Source organism: Heptranchias perlo, chromosome 29 (assembly GCF_035084215.1).
Source record: "Heptranchias perlo isolate sHepPer1 chromosome 29, sHepPer1.hap1, whole genome shotgun sequence".
Taxonomy (NCBI): domain Eukaryota; kingdom Metazoa; phylum Chordata; class Chondrichthyes; order Hexanchiformes; family Hexanchidae; genus Heptranchias; species Heptranchias perlo.
Window position 1 is genome coordinate 23,880,813 of NC_090353.1, and position 20,650 is coordinate 23,901,462.

A 20,650-nucleotide genomic window follows, 5' to 3' on the forward strand; every position below is an offset into this window, starting at 1 on the left:
GCAAATAATTTCATTAGAAAATTCTATAATTATTCCAGCTGCAGTAGCAATCAATCTAGTATAGGAAATTGACATTAAATACAAAATAATTTAGTGTTCTCACTAGAATTCAAGTAAAGCATAAGGACAGAGAAAATATAAACAATAATGACCCAATCCATCTATTGGTTGAGCAGAAGAGTAAAAAAAAATCAAAAGGTTTGTGAGTACTGCCATTTGAAACTTTGATATGTCTACCCTTAAATGAGTGATGCTAATTCTATATGGATCTACTAGTTGTGTTGTCAAAGCCATTCTTGACTGAAGAATGAACCCATCAGCCAATAGCCAAGCAGTGTTGATAGTAATCGAGGGGAAGTCTGTAAATCAGCCTTTTACCTTTATCGTGCCTTTTACCGAAAATAGCATTGTTTGTTGGACGGGACAGTGAGGGGAAAACTAGAATACTGTGTGTGTGGGGGGGGGGTAGATGGGGACCAGGTCTGTTGTGCATATAATCCCCAATTTTTGTCTTGTCAATTTGTCCCTGTCCTAGGCTACTCTTGCTCATCAGTTTCTTGGTTTGTGACCAAGTTCTGAAGATCACTTTACCACATTATAATCTAGTTTAAATAAGATTAATTGAACCAAATGGCTCTAGTTTCTTGTGGAACAAAACCTTTTCTCGTTTTGAGCCTTGTGGTCGTCTAATGTGGGCAGTTTTGACTAACAGTATTGTTGATGTCCTTTAGGGGTTTCTGTGGCTCCCTAGCCTCTGGTATTATTGGTGCCTGCCAAAACACTATAACTTTGGCAACTGTGCATGTTGTTGAATTGTTTTAAGCCAAGTACCTCAAATGTAGTAGTGAAACTTCTTGAAGCAGACACTGAAGAGACCAGCATTGTACTATCTGTGCAGAGTCGTAGATGCCCCCTCGTAAGCACAAGGCTAGGAGGCACTCCTAATAACATTCTTCTCAGGAAAGGTTAAATAGACTCTGTCAAACTAAATCAAATTCCAGAGACCGGTTTCAATGATATCCCTGGGTGACGCCTGTTTGTCAAACAACTGTGCCATATGAAGAAGGAAACAGTACTGAGAAACAGCCTCAAAATATCAAAAATAATTTTCCTCAATCCTCAATATAAAATTGATCCTTGAAACACAATTGCTCACTTATGTGACAAAACATTACCAAGGAGCCTCTGACTAGCCCGGTATCTCTGCTGGCTCCAGAATGTCTCCTGACTGGGAGAAAGTCAACCTTGGGTATACTTTACAAAATCCTTTGACTATATACTGAAACAAAGGTCATTTTAAAAACTGTATCTCATTACTATATTAGCTGGTCAGTCATTTACACGTCGTTAACAATGCAGGATGTTTGACTTAACCACTTGAATGACCCAGTCCAGGCCGTATGGACAAGTGGCACTTGCCTCATAATCTTCTGTGGGACAGGATCCTGCCCTAAACTTGTTTTTGAGATCTGCTATCTCAGATTTTCTACTTCAGATATTACTTTGTGCATTGTGTCTAGGGATGTGGGATGTTAATCCTGGTAAAGTTCCTCAGTCCATTCAGGACTATCCCTTTCATTTGTCTCTATCATTTTCCAGGTTCAATTGTAGCATGGAAAAAAGGTCCAAATATTTGAAATGTTGGGGAAGGAAGTAATATTCCCAAAATAGCCACCGGATGAAACATAGCACTCAACGTCATGGAGACAGTTTTGTTTGGACAATTTGCCATAGATAAAAGGCCTAACCTAGCATCTCTCTGGATGAACATTTTGATGCTGATCTATACCAACAATGCACACTGAAAACTCATAATATGACTGCAAGGTCTGCTGCCCAAGATATCTAAGTGTGCAGACACATTTGGCTTTGAATTTCAGGACTGGCGATATGCAATTTTTTTCAAATTTCCTTTCAACAGAAAACTGTTGTTTGACTTGCAATTCAAGAGAACACAATCTTTATAAAAAGGCAGCAGCACATGTTCGTGGACAGCCTCGGGCTCCTCGCGGACCTTTTGAGGGTTCTTGAACGTATCGGTATGAAAATACAGTTTTGGCAGATACATTGTTGGTAGAAACATAGTTGTCTGCATTCTTGTGTTATAGAAGAGATTGCTATATGCCAGAAAGCACTTCACAAAAAGGGTAGTAGAAATATGGAACTTGCTTCTCCTAAAAGCTATTGAGACTAGGTTAATTGAAAATTTCAAAACTGAGATTGATAGATTTTTGTTAGGCAAGGGTTACGGAACCAACGCGGGTAGATGGAGTTAAGATACAGATCAGCCATATTCTAATTGAATGGCAGAGGAGGCTCGAGGGGCTGAATGGCCTACTCGTGTTCATATGTTTGTAAAAAGAAGATAGGGTTCTAGTTCAGTTATTTTACGGTCTCCAAAAGAATGGGAGGATTCAGGCCCATTCCAGACCTCGTGGAATTGAATAATTTCTTAAAGAAGAAAAAGTTCAAATTGGTGAAGCGTCCTCATATATAATTCAGGTGGTGCATCTAAGTGGTTGGTTAGCCACCACAGATCCTAAAAATTTATATCTCTACAACATCACCAGAATTAACTGAGGTTCATTGTCAACCTACTAATACAGCTGTTACCCTTAAAATGAACATCAGTGTTGTAATAATGCTGTGGCTGTGACACATCCTGTCTACTTACCAAGACAACTGGCTTATGACTGTCAAATCTCAAGTGCAATATTTCAACATGTATTTCAGGAGTTGGTTTGCACAATAAACTGGAAACCATATTTACTAGAGTCTGTTTGGTGTCAGAGCTTGTGTCATTGCTAAGTGTTCATGGGGTTTGTCTCCCTTCTTCCAAACTGCATGTAGCAGTTGTTCAGGTGCAGAAAGGATGCAGGGTGCTCAAAATTGATGGAGCAGACCTTAAACATGCTTAGCGCCTTATTCCTTTTGTCTGTAATTTTCTGTCCAGCTTCATTTTATGCGCTTACACATTTTGTGTCCTCACCTCATTAAGGCCCCAGACTGCATGCAAAAATATTTAAATGAGTACCCGTTGCAATTTTGCATCCGTCTTTCCATATAAAACCTGTCTGACGTGTCTGTAATTTTTTTGCAATGTTTATCGTACCTTTTGGTACTGTTTTTATTAGATTTTCAGTATTTATAATATTTACTCATGAATTTATGGAATGAGAACAATTTTTATTTCCTTGCTACAGCAAGTTGGGTTTTAAATGTCCGCCAGACAATTGTCTATTATTGCCTGCTAAGTCACTGCAATGCAGACTATAAGTGAATCGTTTATAGCACTTCAGAACATGAAGGGGTGCAAAAGGAGAACACTGTGACAAAAATGAAGCATTTTTTCTTTGGTGTATTTTATTGTTTGCTTCTTCCTTCCTTTTATTACAATATGTACAAAGTTAAATTCAGATTCAGTTTAAGAAGTTACCTGGCTGATACCCACCATTATAGGAACAGTCTGTAGATCACTTCTCTGAAACAAAAGGGTGGTTTCAATATTCTAATGCATGTTTACTGACCAAGTGTTACTGTTGTTCTGTCAAGAAGTGTTGGTGATATCAATCTGTATAGTTGTTGTCGCCTGCATCACAGATGTGAATGTCAGAGGGTGCAAGAGGTTATTCTGACCAGCAAATAAGTCTTTAGATTTGACATCCTCATGCAACCATGCGAGATACACATTTGATGTCCAGTGTTCTGGGTAAATTTCAAACTAATTGTGAAGTATATCTTAGGCAGGCTTACTCCAATTCAGCAATCCTTCCGAAATCCAGAGACCAAGAAAGTTAGCGATGAACCCCCACGTAGTTGTGATCAGGGATTTTATTTCAAATCCAATTCTACATTGAGCTTTGGTGCAGGAGAGGTGACTGTTTTATTATTTTCAGTATTTCAAGGCAGAATAGTTTTGTTCTATTTGCTACTGTAAATGTGCAATTTGATTTTGCTACTCCATTATTAGCCACAGTCTTTGCTTCCTGCCTCGGTGTTGATTGTGCCAGCCACTGGGTATTGCTAGCTACATTTTTTGTTGTTATCCCAAACAGCCTTTGGAAAGATTGAAATATGTATTACAAATACTTGCAGCATTTTTAAAGGCTGGAACAATTTTTGCCATCAAATATGGTCACTTTTTTTTAAGTGTCTGAAAACCTTTAAAGTTTCCTGTTATCCTTTTAAGAGCTGTGGACGCATGATTTCTCTGCTCCTTCCCCTCCCAGCCCCCCCCCTCCCCACCTTGAGCTTCCAGCACCAGACCCCCCCCAGATGATTCGGGAGCTCAGCACTTTATTAAAATGAGACCATCCCCCAAATCCTGGCTGGATTAACACTCATCCAGTCAGGTGCCTAGTCCTGCCTCCCACTGGGTCTGTGCCTTGACAGGAAAATCGGTGCTATATACAATTTAGGACTTTAGACTCTTCTGTTTAGCTGACCAGTGCACGTCTCTAAATGAATGAACTATCAATCCTACATAAGCAGGTTGGAACTGCAAGTTATTTAGCCTTGCAGATCTTTCAGTACAATTACAGACGGACAATATAATTGTGGCAAAGTTTATATACAAACAAGTGGCTACTTGTCCTGTTCTTTCCCAAAATAATTAAAAGTGAAAGTGTATGTGGGGGGTTGGCATTGTGGTGTTTCCCCCCCCCCCCCCAAAAAAAAAAATAACAGTAACTGTGTCTTCTAACTACAGCTATGGTGCATGTAAATTGGGAATATTTGTGTCAATAGTGTTTCAGATTAATGTTTTTGGAACTAAGATATGCATTGAGTATTAAGAATTTTTCTGTAATATATGCACGTTTCTTTTCAGCTGCAAAAAATCGTCTTGTGAAGCTAGTTGTCAACTTTCTTTTCTACTTCAGGATTGATGAAGAGGAGGTAAGACTGCTTCAAAGCTTATTTGGTATGCAAATCACTTGACACATTCATCTATATGACTGGCAAAAATTGATTATTTTTGCCAATCATTTGCCATACTTTACTCTAAGACACTTATTTAGATGCACTAGCATCCTTGTCATAACACGAGTCAATTTAGGCAAGGTAATGCAAGATTATATGCTGTGGCTTGAAATCTAAATGTCTGTCTATGTATCTACAATATATATTACACACTTTTTAGAAAGGTTGTCACGGCCTTGGAGAAGGTGCAGAGGCGATTTACCAGAATAGTACCAGGGATGAGGGAATTCAGTTGTGGAGAGATTAGAGAAGCTGGGATTGTTCTCCTTAGAGCAACTTAGGTTAAGGGGAGATTTAATAGAGGTATTCAAAATTATGAGGGGTTTTGATAGAGTGGATAGGGAGAAACTGTTTCCACTGGCAGGAGGGTCGGTGACCAGAGAACACAGATTTAAGATAATTGGCAAAAAACCCAGGGGGGAGATGAGAAATTGTTTTACTCAGCAAGTTATGATCTGGAATAAATTGCCTGAAGGGGCAGTGGAAACAGATTCAATAGTAACTTTCAAAAGGGAATTGAATATATACTTAAAAGAGAAATTTGCAGGGCAAAGGAGGGAAAGAGCAGAGGAATAGGACTAATTGGTAGCTCTTTCAGAGAGCTGGGCAGGCATGATGGGTCGAATGGCCTTCTTCTGAACTGTATGATTCTATAGTAAGTTTGCTGTTTAGGTTGTGCATTCCTTATTTGGGGATCATCGTTCTGTGATACACAGTTATGCCTGTACACCTACCACTAGATGGAGCTTCATAAGCTCTGGAAGCTTCAGGTCCCCATGCCTATACCTACAGCATCATTACTGTACTCTGAAGGAAATTTACTTTGCCCTGACTTTACATGGGAGATGCACTAATATATATTAAAAGTCTTGCTTTGAGCATGCATAGACCTTAAACATTGTTCATTACACTCATGGTTTTGCATCATAAATATTGATCACATTTAAATTGTTTGCAGTGTTGTTCTGATTTGTTTTAACCATTTGTTGCATTAACCACGTCAATTTGCTCAAATATACATTTGTCACTGGACAATCTACTACTGTTGAGTGAAGCTGGTGCTACTGGAGGAAACATAGAAAACAAGAGCAGGAGTAGGCCATTAGGCCCTTCGAGCCTGCTCCGCCATTCAATATGATCATGGCTGATCCTCGCTCTCTCCCCATACCCCTTGATGCTTTTTGTGTCTAGAAATCTATCTAGCGCCTTCTTAAATATATTCAGTGACTTGGCCGCCACAGCCTCCTGTGGTAGAGAATTCCACAGGTTCACCACCCTCTAAGTGAAGAAATTTCTCCCCATCTCAGTCCTAAATATCCTACCCCGTATCCTGAGACTGTGACTCCTCGTTCTGGACCCCCCCCCAGCCAGGGGAAACATCCTCCCTGCATCCAGTCTGTCTAGCCCTGTCAGAATTTTATATGTTCAATGAGATCCCCTCTTATTCTTCTAAACTTGAGTGAATAAAGGCCGAGTCTACTCAATCTCTCTTCATACGACAGTCCGACCATCCCAGGAATCAGTCTGGTGAACCTTCGCTGCACTCCCTCTATGGCAAGTATATCCTTTCTTCGGTAAGGAGACCACAATACTGCACACAATACTCCAGGTTTGGTCTCACCAAGGCCCTGTATAACTGCAGTAAGACATCCTTGCTCCTGTACTCTCATCCTCTTGCAATGAAGGCCAACATACCATTTGCCTTCCTAACTGCTTGCTGCACCTGCATGTTTGCTTTCAGTGACTAGTGTACAAGGACACCCAGGTCCCTTTGTACATCAACATTTCCCAATCTATCACCATTTAAATAATATGCTGCCTTTCTGTTTTTCCTTCCGAAGTGGATAACTTCACGTTTATCCACATTATACTGCATCTGCCATGTATTTGCCCACTCACTCAACTTGTCTAAATCGCCTTGAAGCCTCTTTGCATCCTCCTCACAACTCACGATCCCACCTAGTTTTAGAAGGATTAGGAGAGATAACCGTCTTTGCTGCAGCTGTTGCCTGGGCCTCAGCTACTGGGACTGATGGTGTTTGAGCGATGATGCTGTTGCCAAGAGGCAGCAGGACATTTTTGCTGGTGAATCCTGTATCTATGGTGGCTCCACTGTAGGCTGATTCCTGTCTGAAACTTAGGGATTCTGTTCGTGATTTTTTTTTTAAGTTCACTCTCCTGGTATAGTGTTGCTGACACCCAGCTGTTTTGCCTGCTCCGGCCCCTGTCTTCACTCACTCGTCAGGGTACTCCTGACGCTGTGGCCAGCCAACTGTGACCCCAATGATTCCGTCATTTACTGAAAGCCTTCTCGTGAACAGGATGATGCCTGTAGGTGCTGCAGGATCATCTGGACTTCTATATTATAAATAAAAATAGAAATTTCCCATACCTCCACCCTCCCAACTCCAGTCTGTCTCATCCTCCCAGCACTAGTCCACCTGAACTCTTCGTAGCCCCAACACTGCCCTTGCTTCTATACTGTACACCCTCCCCGCTACCACACCACAGCCCACACATGTATTTCCACCTCCCCCTACCACCTCTTCAACAATGTAACCTCTCATTCACTGGAGCACATCATGGAAGATCTGCTAGTCCTCTTGAAATTTTGAATGTGTTAAATACCAGATATCAATTATGTACATACAGTAATATGCAGATGATAGAAATATAGGACAGTTCTGGTGAATTAATGAGTCAATGCAACATTGAGGTTCTAATGCTTACTTCACTCCTTAAGTTCAAGTACTAATGATTGCCATTTGGATATCCATTACATGTGTAATGTATTTTGCCAGTTCATGGCCTGGTTGCTGGCTGTCGATAATTTGCAGGAAAGAAAATGTATGTGTCCATAAAAACTTCCCTGCTCGACCTTGTCCTCCATTTCAATTTAGGTCAAACTTCCATTGGTATTCAAAGTCATAAAGTAGCAGATGACTTGTTTGCCTGCTGACCTCTCCAATGGAATGGAGATAGACACAGTGTCTTATTTTAATAAGGAAGTAATAATAAAGATACAATAATTTTGGAAACTAAGTCAGTATTGGGAAATATGTTTGATATAAATCATGGAAGATTTTTTAAAATCATTTGTTATTTTTTTAATAGCCTGTTGGTGCCTTGTTACTTGAACAATGTAGAATCCAAAAGGAAGATGACACTGGTTTCTCACTAGGTAATTTCACTTTTACTTGTATTGCATTTTGTGTCCGCGATGATGACACTCAGCTGAATTTGAATACTATTTCAAGTTCTCTTTTTGAGATGTAATGTGGCAATTAAATGATGCTATATCCATATATTTAGACAATTAATGTAAATGTGCACACTGAGGTACTAAAAGTTGCTGCATCAAGTTTTTTTTTGTGACATGATGAATTTTTTGGTCATTAAGATGTGATGTCAGCACTGGAGATTGTCAAGTGAAAATATGTTCCAATGTCTAACCCTGTCAGGTCAGACAGCTTGTTCACTTGTAAAATAAAGCTTCCCCTACTTTACCTAAAATGTGTCTTAACCCCATCATCAATAGAACATCCCCTACTGAATTGTTCTGTTTCCCACTCGAGCCTTCTTTGTGGCCTTTGAGTGAGATTGCCACTGTAGGCCTGCAATCAATAGGATTATGGATTAAGACAATCCAAACTCATTTCACATGTTGCTCACAATTAACAAAGAAATTAGACTTTCTTCCATCAGGGTAGGCTGGATTCACAACCATGTCCCAACAATGTCCTCCTAATGTCCTAACAAAACGTTCTAAAAATGTTATTGTGCCGTTAAATTTTTTTTCTCTGTTTTGGAGGAAAAAAAGACTTCTGTCATTTTAAAAAATGTGTTCTTTTTACTTGTAGCTGTCCTTGTGTTGATAACTTATCATTTCAGCTGCCGCCTGTTTTCAAGAAATCTATCATTATGTGGAAAAAGAATGTACAGAACCTCTGTACAAGTACTAATGTTCAAGGCTACATCTTTGTTTACTTGGTTTATATCAGTGCCACAGGTTTCTTTATAATTTTGCTCATTCTGTGCTTTGTTATCATCATGCTCATTTAAGGAAAGTCCATGATATGCAATAAGGAGTGAGGTTTGCTGGTATATTCTATTGCCACAGTTGCATCTTGAGATGAAATATTTTTTTAAAAACCGCATTGAGACAGCAACTCGAAATAAGGGGAAATGTATGCTCTTTTTCACAGTCTACTAAATTTCTGTCAAAAACAAGGCTTCTATTTTTTTTTAAATGTATTTATCTGCAATATACCTCAATGACATATTCCTATTATGTCCACTATCCTAACTTACTCCAGATTATTGGGCCATTTACTGCTTTTTCAAGATATAAAATTAGGACGAATTCAGCCTGTGCAAACCTGCTCTTTAAATGGCCAAATAAAGTAACATTCTTTGGGATGAAAGTTTTCACAGTTCTGTATTTTTTGTGCAGGTTAATCCCTTTCCATTGAGGAAAAGGATAACATACATTGACAGGGGTGTCCAATTTCTTTCTCTTTATGGACCACCCAGATGCTTATTATCGAGTCCATAGGCTGTGCATAAAAAGCTCTTATAGTATTACTGCCACTACCATCATTGGGATGGTCCAGATTTTTTTTAAAATCCTTTTTCACCACCTTTTGATGTTTTGCAATTTTCTTCTCCCTCTTCGCCCTTCCCCGGTTCAAGGTAGCACTCATCTCTCCTCCCTCCTCTCCCAGTTCAAACTGGCATATTTTTCTCCCTTCCCCCATTTCATGCTGGCACTCTACTGTACCCATCTCTACTTCAAGCTGCCTCCTTTCTACCTCTCTCCCAGTTTATGCTGCCTTTCTACTCTTCCCACTTTCTGAACCATTCTCCCTTAGTTCAAACTAGCACTTTTATCCCCCTCCCCAGTTCAAGGTGGTACTCTCCTCCCCTCCCTCCAGTTTTATGCTGGTACCACCTACTGCTCAACATCAGCCTGGAGGACTAAAACAACCCAAGGCTCCTTTTCTTCATGACTAGCTGCTTCCTGAAACCCCTTTCCCTGTTACTCCACCATCATCTCTAATAGCAAATGCAAAAGGCACTTAGTATTCTTCATCTCCAAGATTGAGTCTATTCATGCAGTTTTCTCTGCTTCTACTCTCCTTTCTCTTCCCGCATGCCTGAGCTCCCCTCAGTTTCCTATCTACTGTAGTCCCAATCCCTGGACACTGTGTAGGTTCTTTCATATTTCCCCTCTTGCCCTCTCTTCTGTGAAACCCATCTCCTGCTCTCTTGACCCCATCCTGGTCTCCATGCTAACTGATATTGTTAATGGCTCCCTTTCCTCAGGTGCTGTACTGTTCCCTTTCAAAACCACTGTCATCACCCCCCCCCCCCATCCCAAAAAGCCTACCCTCAACCCTCTGTCCTCTCCAAATGCCATCCCATCTCTAACCTCTCTTTCCTCTCTGTGGTTCCTGTACATGATATTCCCTTCCAGCTTCATGCCACTCTCTGCCGAAACTCCTAGTTTGAAACTGCCCTTGTATGTTTCCACTCCTACCTATCCAAACACAGCCAGTGCATTCTCCAACAGTGGCGTTTTTTCTCGACTCTGCATTGTCACTGCAGAGTCCGGCAAGGGTCTGTGCGTAGCTCCCTCCTCTTCCTCATCTACATACCACCTTTTGGTGACATCATTGCAAGCATGGAGTCAACTTTCACATGTATCTTCAATACAACCAACTTCACCTCTACACCACTTCGCTCAATCCTGTGACCACCTTCATTTGTCAGGCTGCTTGCCCATCATCAAGTCATGGGGAGTCAAACCTTCCTCCAGTTAAACATCAGGAAGACCAAAGTCTTTGTTTCAGTCCCTGCCATTAATTCTGCTTCCTTGCTGCTGATTCCATTCCCCTTGTTGGCTACTCGTTCAGGCACAACCAGATCATGCAAACATTGATGTCCTGTTTGACCTAGAGCTGAGTTTCGAAACCCATATCCTATTCATCAGCAAGGCTACTTGTTTTCTTCTCTGTGCCATTGTCCACCTCTGCTTCTACCTTAGGTCCTCCACTGAAACCTTTATCCGTGGCTGTGTCACTGCTAGACTAGATTTTTCTAATATCCTCCTTGCTGGCCTCCATCCTTTATAACCTCTAGCTTGTCTAATATTCAGCTGCTCATAATGTGTCCCACCCTAAGTCCTGCTCGCCTATTTATCCCTTCCTGAAGAACCTACATTGACTCCTGGTCCCCCAACACATTAAATTTAAAATCCTTGTCCTCATCTTCCGACCCCTTTACAAGCTCACCCTCTCTTATCTCTGCAACTCCCTTCAGCCCTATATCCCCTCCTACACCCTAAGGTTCTCTGACTCTGGCATTCCCCCCCTTCCCCTTGCCCTCCATTCCACCAACTGTGATAGAACCTTCAGGTATCCTGTCCCTGTGATCAAAAAATGGCAGAGGTATTTAATAAGTACTTCACATTGCTCTTTACTAAAGAGAAGGATATCAGAGGAGGTGAATCCTGAAGTGATTGAGAGTGAAATGATAGATAAAAAGAAAATGTTAGATAAGTAGTTAGGCTAAAGGAAGACAAAGAACCAAGGCCTGACAGGTTACATCCTAGGATCTTGAGGGAGAAATTGCTGGGGCCCTAGAAATTATATTTCAGGCCTCTATTTGGTGTGGAATGGTGCTGGAGGAGTGGAGAGTAGCCACCCATTTTTCACATTAATGGACAGTTCTGCCTTGGAAGGAAAAATCCAATGAGGCACAAAGCACACCTCGTGTCAAACAATAGAGCAAAAATGATTGTGATAGGTTGGATTGGGCCACACACTATTGTCTCAGGTAGAGAGGAATACAGTTGAAACAGGACAACTGGAGGAAAATAAAATGTTCAAGGAATGCTGGAATTGCCCCATTCAGCAGGAAAACAGGCCCAAAAATGGACAAAAGTCAATCTGTGGTATTTGCTACAGCCAGTATTTCCAGCTAACATATTAGAACTAATGTGCCTTGATCAACTGAGGGAAAATCTGAATTAAGCAGCAATTTTTAGTACTTCATTAAGAATTTGATTTTTCTGCAGTTCCAATACGTAATGTTTGGAAGGGTAATGAATATATCCAAAGAAACTACATATTTTAATTTAATCCCACTGTATAGTTGATTTTTGAAATTTGATTGCAGCATTTGTGGATGAACCAGAAAGAAAATACTCATTTGTGTGTGAAAATAAAGATGAATGTGAAGAGTGGATTGATGCCTTGACAAAAGCCAGGTATGTGAACATAGTCATCATCAGTTTGCTGTCACTTTTTCTGTACTCACTAGGTGAAGTCATTGTAGTGCTGGAGAACTGGGCATTTATGTATTTTTATTAATATAACCCACAAGTCTTCTTACAAAAGGTGGTCCACACACAATCTAAATTCATTCTGTGTTTGTGGAGGCTGGTTAATTTTAAATGTGCTAAAATTAAACTTATCAAGCCGGTGCTTCTGCCTGTTGTGGAACTGATCCACGTGGAAGGTACTAAGTTTAATCTCATATAGCGAACCCCAGTAAGGTCTGTGAACAAGGGAGGAGAAAGTCAGCTAGGCTTTGCTCTTCTGAATACTGTAGATGGGGAAAAAGTTGGGGTGGATAAAAGGTTCTTTTAAAAATAAAAATTCAGTGGGTATTATATATTTCAATAGCAATAAAATATTGCTATATTTAAGAAAAAGTTATGTGACTTAGAGAATTATGATTTTCTTAACAGCAATCTATTAGCAATCAGTTCCATTTTTTGACAGTGAAAATAATGCTTTGGGAATAGAACATGGAATAGGAGTTGATCTGCTTCAATCTCAATTTTTTTGCTTTTGTAGATTTTAATTGTTTTGTTTTTCAGCTACGAGTACATGCGGAAAAGTTTAATTTTTTACCGACTCGAGATTAAAAAAATAACTGGAAAAGTAAGTTTTTTTGTTTAGCTTTCAAAATGTATGATTCATAACACTGAAAACTCCTATCTAGAGTATCTAAGTGAGGAAGCTTTTATATTCTGCTTACTATGACCCTTCCCCTTTTACTGTTCACCTGGCTGAACTGCAGAATTTAAGTATTCACTAGTTCACTGATTTTCCACTGTCTGCGAGCACCAGCAATTTGGCCCACAAAACCTAGGCAACGATTTTATTGGCACCTACATTTCTTGTTCTGTATGAATTTAATGGAGCTGGAGGTTTGGATAGGGTTGTTCATAGCAATATTGCCTCATAGATGAATAAATCCTAAATCAGGACAGCAAAATCTCAGTATCTGCAGCTTGAACTACAGAACCTTTTCCCATACTTGTCTTGTGAATGCCCTCTTCCTAGTCAGTGTGTTGGGGTCAGACTGCCACTGTTCAAGCCTCATCCACATACATGATGGATCTGTAGCCTCATCCCACACCTATTAGTCCGCCCCGCCACAAGGTCTGAATCCTGTACCTAGTTGTCCACTGAGAAAAGTGTAGAACTATTAATGTCCTTTTAGCAAGGTGTCTCTCTGTTTTACTCCACTCTTCAAAACTCTCCCAAAATAACTTGTCTGGTTAGCTCAGCTTCAAAAACTGACAAATACTATTTCTTTATCCATACCTTTTGTCTTCTCAATGTCTCCTTTCCAGATCTGTCCCTTCTAAAGTTCTGAGACACATTGACAAGCTGTAAAAATTGAAATTTCTTCTTAATCAGTCACATTAGAAATATGTTTGTATAGTGAAATATGCAGCTGTGTAGTTATTTTACCCTGGCAGAAAATGCCAGCAATACTTGGGTAAAGAGCTCCTCCAATGAATTTGTTGGTAAAATTGTTCCCAAGTGTGGAATTGAGCTATATAGACCAGGAAGGTCCCAGTCTGGATCCTTGATCATTGCTGACTTAACTGATCTCAGCCAGATAAGAGTAGGGGTGCCACAATTGGCCTTGATGCTCCTGGGTTAGGGAGACTAAAAATAAGCCAGCTTCCCTAATCTCAGTTGCAATCCAGTGATCCCCTACTGGGAAGTCAGCACATGTAGATTTCAAATGAGAACAAGATCAGACTTGGCTTTGATTTTCCCTTTGCAACAGTTGAATAGCCTTCTGACTGTCAATGTCTAGAAGAACATGAAGAATGGCCATTTGGCAAGGGATCAGGGGGCTGGTGCCTGTGGTGCTGTACCTCAGCACAAGACAGTGCTATCAAGAGAGGGAAAAATTATGTTTCTTAAAAAAAAAAACACTCTGGATATAATTCAATATGCTTCCTGCACAGTAATCAACAAGAGTGTTTTAAAGGTGTCAGCAATAAAGAAAAGCTAGAAAATGAACAACCTGTATTAAATATCCTGCAACCCCACTGCTCTCACCCCACATAAAAGTAAAACATTCCGTGCAGGAGTATATTCTGAAAAGTTAAGATACTGCAATGAAACACCTTAATATGATAGTTCCTCCTTTTAGAGTAATGCTTGTTCCTGTACCTTGTCTGCAGGATCCACTGGAGCAGTATGGAATTTCAGAAGAAACTAGATTTCAAACCAGATCACAGAGGCTGTAGATAAAAAGGTGTAGTGTATTCTGGCAGGTAACTGCAGTTATTTTTATCAGCTTTCCTGGACTTTTTAATAGGTCTGTGGTGAAAGCTACAGAAATGTTGAAGCTACATTGCAGCAATAGTCATAAGGAAAGGTAGCAAGTGGCACCACTTCTGTCCCCTTTGTGAATTATTGTTAAGTTGAAAACACAATATAAGGTACCTTTGTGAACCATACAAAACCCACATTGTAGGGAAGGGTGCATTACATAACATGTGTTTTATATGTAATCTGTTGACATGTCTTAAGTCATTATCATTTTCACTCACCTATTAAACATGCTGAAGCCACCACTGATGTAGCACATGATTGTTTTTGAAACTGACCATTTTTTACTTGTGTGGAATGGATCAATTGTGGCAGTCCAACCTCTATCCACTGTAGACCAGTCACCATCTAACCAGCAGTTGTATAGCTATTGACTTTTGACACCATGATCTCTTTCTGGCATGTTCAGGCAGTATAAGTTTCTGAAACTAATTCTGTCGATCAAACATTTCTTACATTTGTGTAATTCTTAAGCTAATAAATCAGTGCACAAAATAAAATTCTTGTTCAGCAACGCATGAATGGTTGCTACACAAGCTTAACGCAATGGTGAAACCTAGATGTGGAAAATAAATTAACTGAAAGAGAGCAAACTAGATCCTTTTGAGGGGAGTGATGTCTAACTGAGGCAATACTCTGAATGGAGTGTCCCAGGAATCAGCGTTTGGATTCCTTCAGTTACGAATCTACATAAACAACCTGGATTCAGAAATGCAAAGCAATTCAATCAAATTTGCCAATACTAAGCTTGGGGCTGCTGTTGAAACCGGTGAGGCAGCCGAGGTACTAGAGAAGAACCCAGACAAAATTTACAAGCAGGTAGAACTGTGGCAGATGAAATTCAATGTGGACAAGTATTACATGTTGAAAGGAAAACTGAGACACATACTCAATAAATAGTTAAACTATCTAGGGCGGATGGTAAAAGAGCTGGGAGTAATAGGATACTCAACACTTGGCATGTCCCATCAGCAGTTAATAAAGTTCACAGCGCTGAGATATATCACTGAATCAGCAGAGCATGGAGTAGATTTTCACCTGGGCGTGTTTTCGAGCCCAGACTCGGCGCTGCAAGAGCAGCGTACGCCTGAACCGAGAGGCCTGAGAATCGCCAGGAATTGGTCCTCATCTACATATTGGGGAGTTAGCTGCCGGTGCCCATCGCGCATCCACAGGCAGCTTGCCCAATGGGAAAAATCTATTTTGAGCTTCCTGCCTCACCAGCTGCAGACCTCTGGTTAGTCCCAGGATGGGGGTTGGAGTGGGCTCAGGGGGTGGCGGGAAGCGCACTGATCGCAACGCCTGTGGAGTCGGGAGCACTACTGACATAGGAACAGGAGTAGGCCATTCAGCCCCTCGTGCCTGCTCCGCCATTCGATAAGATCATGGCTGATCTGTGATCTAACTCCATATACCTGCCTTTGGCCCATATCCCTTAATACCTTTGGTTGCCAAAAGGCTATCTATCTCAGATTTAAATTTAGCAATTGAGCTAGTGTCAATTGCTGTTTGCAGAAGAAAGTTCAAACTTCTACCACCCTTTGTGTGTAGAAATGTTTTTTAATCTCGCTCCTGAAAGGTCTGGTTCTAATTTTTAGACTGTGCCCCCTACTCCTAGAATCCCCAACCAGTGGAAATAGTTTCTCTCTATCCACCCTATCTGTTCCCCTTAATATCTTATAAACTTCGATCAGATCACCCCTTAACCTTCGAAACTCTAGAGAATACAACCCCAATTTGTGTAATCTCTCCTCGTAACTTAACCCTTGAAGTCCGGGTATCATTCTAGTAAACCTACGCTGCACTCCCTCCAAGGCCAGTATGTCCTTCCGAAGGTGCGGTGCCCAGAACTGCTCACAGTACTTCAGGTGCGGTCTAACCAGGGATTTGTATAGCTGCAGCATAACTTCTGCCCCCTTGTACTCCAGTCCTCTAGATATAAAGGCCAGCATTCCATTTGCCGCCTTGATTATTTTCTGCACCTGTTCATGACACTTCAATGATCTATGTACCTGAACCCCCAAGTCCCTTTGGACATCCACTGTTTTTAACTTTTTACCATTTAGAAAGTACCCTGCTCTATCCTTTTTCGATCCAAAGTGGATGACCTCACATTTGTCTACATTGAATTCCATTTGCCACAGTTTTGCCCATTCACCTAATCTATCAATATCGCTTTGTAATTTTATGTTTTCATCTACACTGCTTACAATGCCACCAATCTTTGTGTCATCGGCAAACTTAGATATGAGACTTTCTATGCCTTCATCTAAGTCGTTAACAAATATTGTGGATAATTGAGGCCCCAAGACAGATCCCTGTGGGACTCCACTAGTCACATCCTGCCAATGTGAGTACCTACCCATTATCCCTACTCTCTGTCGCCTTTCGCTCAGCCAGCTCGACGGGAAGGTGTTTTTTTTTCAAAAAAGGATTTGGAAAAAAATCTATCTTTTTGTTGACTGCTGCAGGGACCACTGAAGAATTCTGAGTGGGGCAGGCCTGACACTTGCTCTGCTCGTCGTAAATTATTTTCAGCAAAGGGTCCTTCAACAGGGGTTAGGCACCTCGTTACATATGCAAGGGGCCTAACACCTTTTTTAGGCAGCAAAAAAATGGGCCTGACTAATTTAGCTGTCGGCTGAGTGCATGTGCAGATTGGGCACTGCCAAATTGGTGTGTGTTATGCCTGTTTTACACCCAAAAAACAGGCACGATGCATACCAATTTTTATCCCTACAGTCATGTGGAAACTATGTAGTGCACTGGTCAGCCAGCACTTTGAGTATTGTGTTCAAGTCTGGTCATCAACATTCATGGGAAACACCCAGGAGCTGGAAGATGATTCCACTCTCAGGGGACTTGAATACTAGGACCCGGGAACATAGCCTAACGTTTCGAGCCAGGACGTGCTTCTACACGCAAAGGGTGGGAAACGTTTGGAACACTCTTCTGCAGACGGCAGTTGTGCTAGCTCACTTGTGAATGTTTTAAATCTGAGATTGATAGATTTCTGTGAACCAAGGGTATTAAGGGATATGGGGCTAAGACGGGTAAATGGAGTTAGGTCACAGGTCCACCATGATCTCATTGGTGGAACAGGCTCAAGGGGCTAAATGCCAATGCCACTGCCACTTGCTACCTCCTGATATGCGCCACCTTCTCCTGCAAGAAAGTGGGACATGTGTCTGGGTGATGTGCGTGTCATGGTTGAATAGCTGCAGTGTGTGTGGCCCATGAGTTGTGGATGGGCGGCTTGCAACAGTGATAATGTGTATGGGTGAGAAGAAGCATCTGGTTGGAAGAGCTGAGTACTGATGGAAAGAGTTTGTTGGTGTGTGGGTGATGGGGGGTGTAGTGCGTGGTGCAGTTGGTAGGTGACGCCACTTGACAGTTGACCTCACTCACCTTGATCACTCATGTCAAAGCATTGAACTTCTTCCTGCACTGCATCCATGTTCATGATGCTGTGTGCCTGGCATTGAATTTTGTCCCCCGCTGCCTCTTGGATATATGTCTGGAGGGCCTCTCATCCCTTGCTCCCCCTGCGGATATAGGATGACCCTCCTTCTGTCCACCTCTTGCACCAAGGTCTCTAGTGCATCAGCAGAGAACCTTGGTCCATGCAGTCTCGCAGGCCTGGTACCAACTCAGATTGGAGGATGTGGAATTTAGTAGTCCGCAACCTTTATTCAATGTTTTAACATAACTCATCAGTGTTTAAACATAGGGATGGGACCTGCGTCTGTATTTTATGTGTGCAATGTCTGATCTCCGTGCAGACAGTGGACTGTTATTTTCAGCAAATAACAGGTAGCAGCTACCTTTTTTTAAAAAGAGATTTCTCGGAAACATCCTCCCTTTAAGAGATTGAGCTCCCCCTGGTGGTGGAAAATGCAAATTGCATTGATTCCACGTGCAAGGCCTGGAATGGAACACTGATTGCAGGCGCGCCCTCTGGTGGGCCGAAACTTGTCTTGCCTGCGCAGGGGTAATAGCGTATTACACTACCTACGCCCAAAACCACCCCTATCCAATTTTTCCCCCTTGACTTCTGCTTGGGGGTTGGGGGGGGGGGGGTTGTATAGATGTATGTGAAACACCTAAGTAGAACATAAAAGTTTAATTCAAGCGCTCTAAGTTGAACCTTGAGTACTGGAAAAGGGGATATAGGTACAAATTTGTTAAAAAGTAAGTACTTCTTCATACAGATTGTCATAAATATCAGAATGCCCTACTGGTTAGGGTAGTGGAGGCAAAAACTCTAAAATTATTCCAGAAGTAATTACATACCGCAATAGGGGAACCTGGGCTTGTATGGAAGGATGAACTAGAATGGTCCGAATGTCTTCGCTGATCCCTACTGTTCTTTGTAATTAATTGACAATTGTTGTAAAACTGAAGTACATTCCTACAGAGCATAAAATAAATGAGTTCTGACTAAGGACCCAAAACATTAACCTGTGTTTTGTCTCTTTACAGATTCTGACGGACCTGCTGTGTTTTTCCAGTATTTTCTGTTTTCATTTCAGATATCTAGCATTTGTAGTTTGTGGTTTTTTTAAAATAGATATGAAATGTGGTATACTTATTCATGGGGGTCTGAGTGAATGTAATGCAGTGTTTTAGCAAAAAAAATGAATGACTTGAATTGGGTGCTATTTATGTTTTCGTACTTGTTTTAGAAAATAATGTTTTGATGCTTGTAGGCAAGTGCTGTTTGGTTTCTCCTGAAATTGCATGCAACAGCTACTGGACTCTGCCTGTGAACTTCAGTTTTACTAAGCATCTTGGCTGGAATAAAGCATCACTGGTTGTCTAAATATTTCATTTTAAGTGACCATTTAGTTACACAATAGAAAAAGAATTATTACTGATTGAAGATGCTTTTAATAATTGCAAGGATGGTTTAAGTACAGCAATACTACATACTCAAACTTAGACTGTAACTTCACCAGGAAAATGGAACCTTCCTTTGTAGCTAACTGTGACTATGACTGTAAATTTAAATTTGCATGTACATTAAAGTTTTGTGAACTTTGAACCTCACTTGTACATTTGTGCACTGTACTGCCATAAAGTAGAAACTTTTGTTGAAATGAAATTGAATTCCAACATTGTAAAATAAAGCAACAAGCTTAGGTATGAACATTTTTCCATGAAAAAGACTGGAATGTGAATCCCACCCTAAGAATGTATGTGGCACCAATAACCTTCAGTCAACTGTCACTAAAATCAGCTTTTGCTAAATAAAACTTTAAGAATCATCAGTTAAAATACCCAAATATAAAGGTACTGGCAAGAGGGCACAGCTCACTATTGAACAAGCTGAATTAGCCATTGCTGAATGGAAATTAAAAACTGGGGGAATGCCATAGTATATGTTTTGCCATTTACACAACACCTGCAGGCATAATGAGTAAGGGTCTATTTCAAATGCCACCGAGAAAATAGCCAGTCCAACCAGAATGGGAATCCTCCTCTGGACCCATCTTTTGTTTATTTACTTGTCCCATTATCACCCCCTTTTTCCTTGCACCATCATCCTATTTGTCATTTAATCATTCCAGCCCTCCACCCTATCACAGACCTTTCCCTTTTCTTTCCTTGCCACTCGCCCCTCCTCCTCTTTCCCCTGGCTCTGCAATTGCTTAAAAGCTGTTCATCTCTAACATCTTCCAGTTCTGATGAAAGATCATTTACCTGAAACGTTAACAATGTTTCTCTCTTCACAGATGCTGCCTGACTTGCTGAGTGTTTCCAGCATTTTCTGTTTTTATTTCAGATTTCCAGCATCTGCAGTATTTTGCTTTTGTCAGAATGAGAATCTATCTAATTCTAGAGGCTGATGAACCCACACACAATTGCCTTTCCGTGTGTTGGGGTGTGGATAGAACATCAGTTAAAATAGAAGCATTTTCTTAAGACACAGTAACAGCAGCACCCACTCTACATAAAGCAGCAGCAGCAAAAAGGTTAAATTAATTAAAACTGAAATAGACAATTACTAAATTTCATAAACA

General features: G+C 40.9%; 1 protein-coding gene across 3 annotated transcripts in view; it reads left to right on the top strand.

Moving 5' to 3' along the window:
- The window catches only part of plekhj1 (pleckstrin homology domain containing, family J member 1), a 48,485-nt gene extending 28,814 nt beyond the window's left edge, over nucleotides 1-19,671 (top strand). For 2 of the 3 annotated variants that reach the window (XM_067968304.1, XM_067968302.1), the window contains 6 exons: nucleotides 4,829-4,896; nucleotides 8,095-8,161; nucleotides 12,160-12,250; nucleotides 12,866-12,929; nucleotides 14,477-14,569; nucleotides 19,110-19,671. In XM_067968304.1, coding sequence (XP_067824405.1) covers nucleotides 4,829-4,896; nucleotides 8,095-8,161; nucleotides 12,160-12,250; nucleotides 12,866-12,929; nucleotides 14,477-14,542 — 356 coding nt within the window. In that variant the 3' untranslated portion in view covers nucleotides 14,543-14,569; nucleotides 19,110-19,671. The remainder of the gene's footprint in view (nucleotides 1-4,828; nucleotides 4,897-8,094; nucleotides 8,162-12,159; nucleotides 12,251-12,865; nucleotides 12,930-14,476; nucleotides 14,570-19,109) is intronic. The other variant, XM_067968303.1, reaches the window with a different exon arrangement.
- The last annotated feature ends 979 nt before the right edge of the window (nucleotides 19,672-20,650 follow it).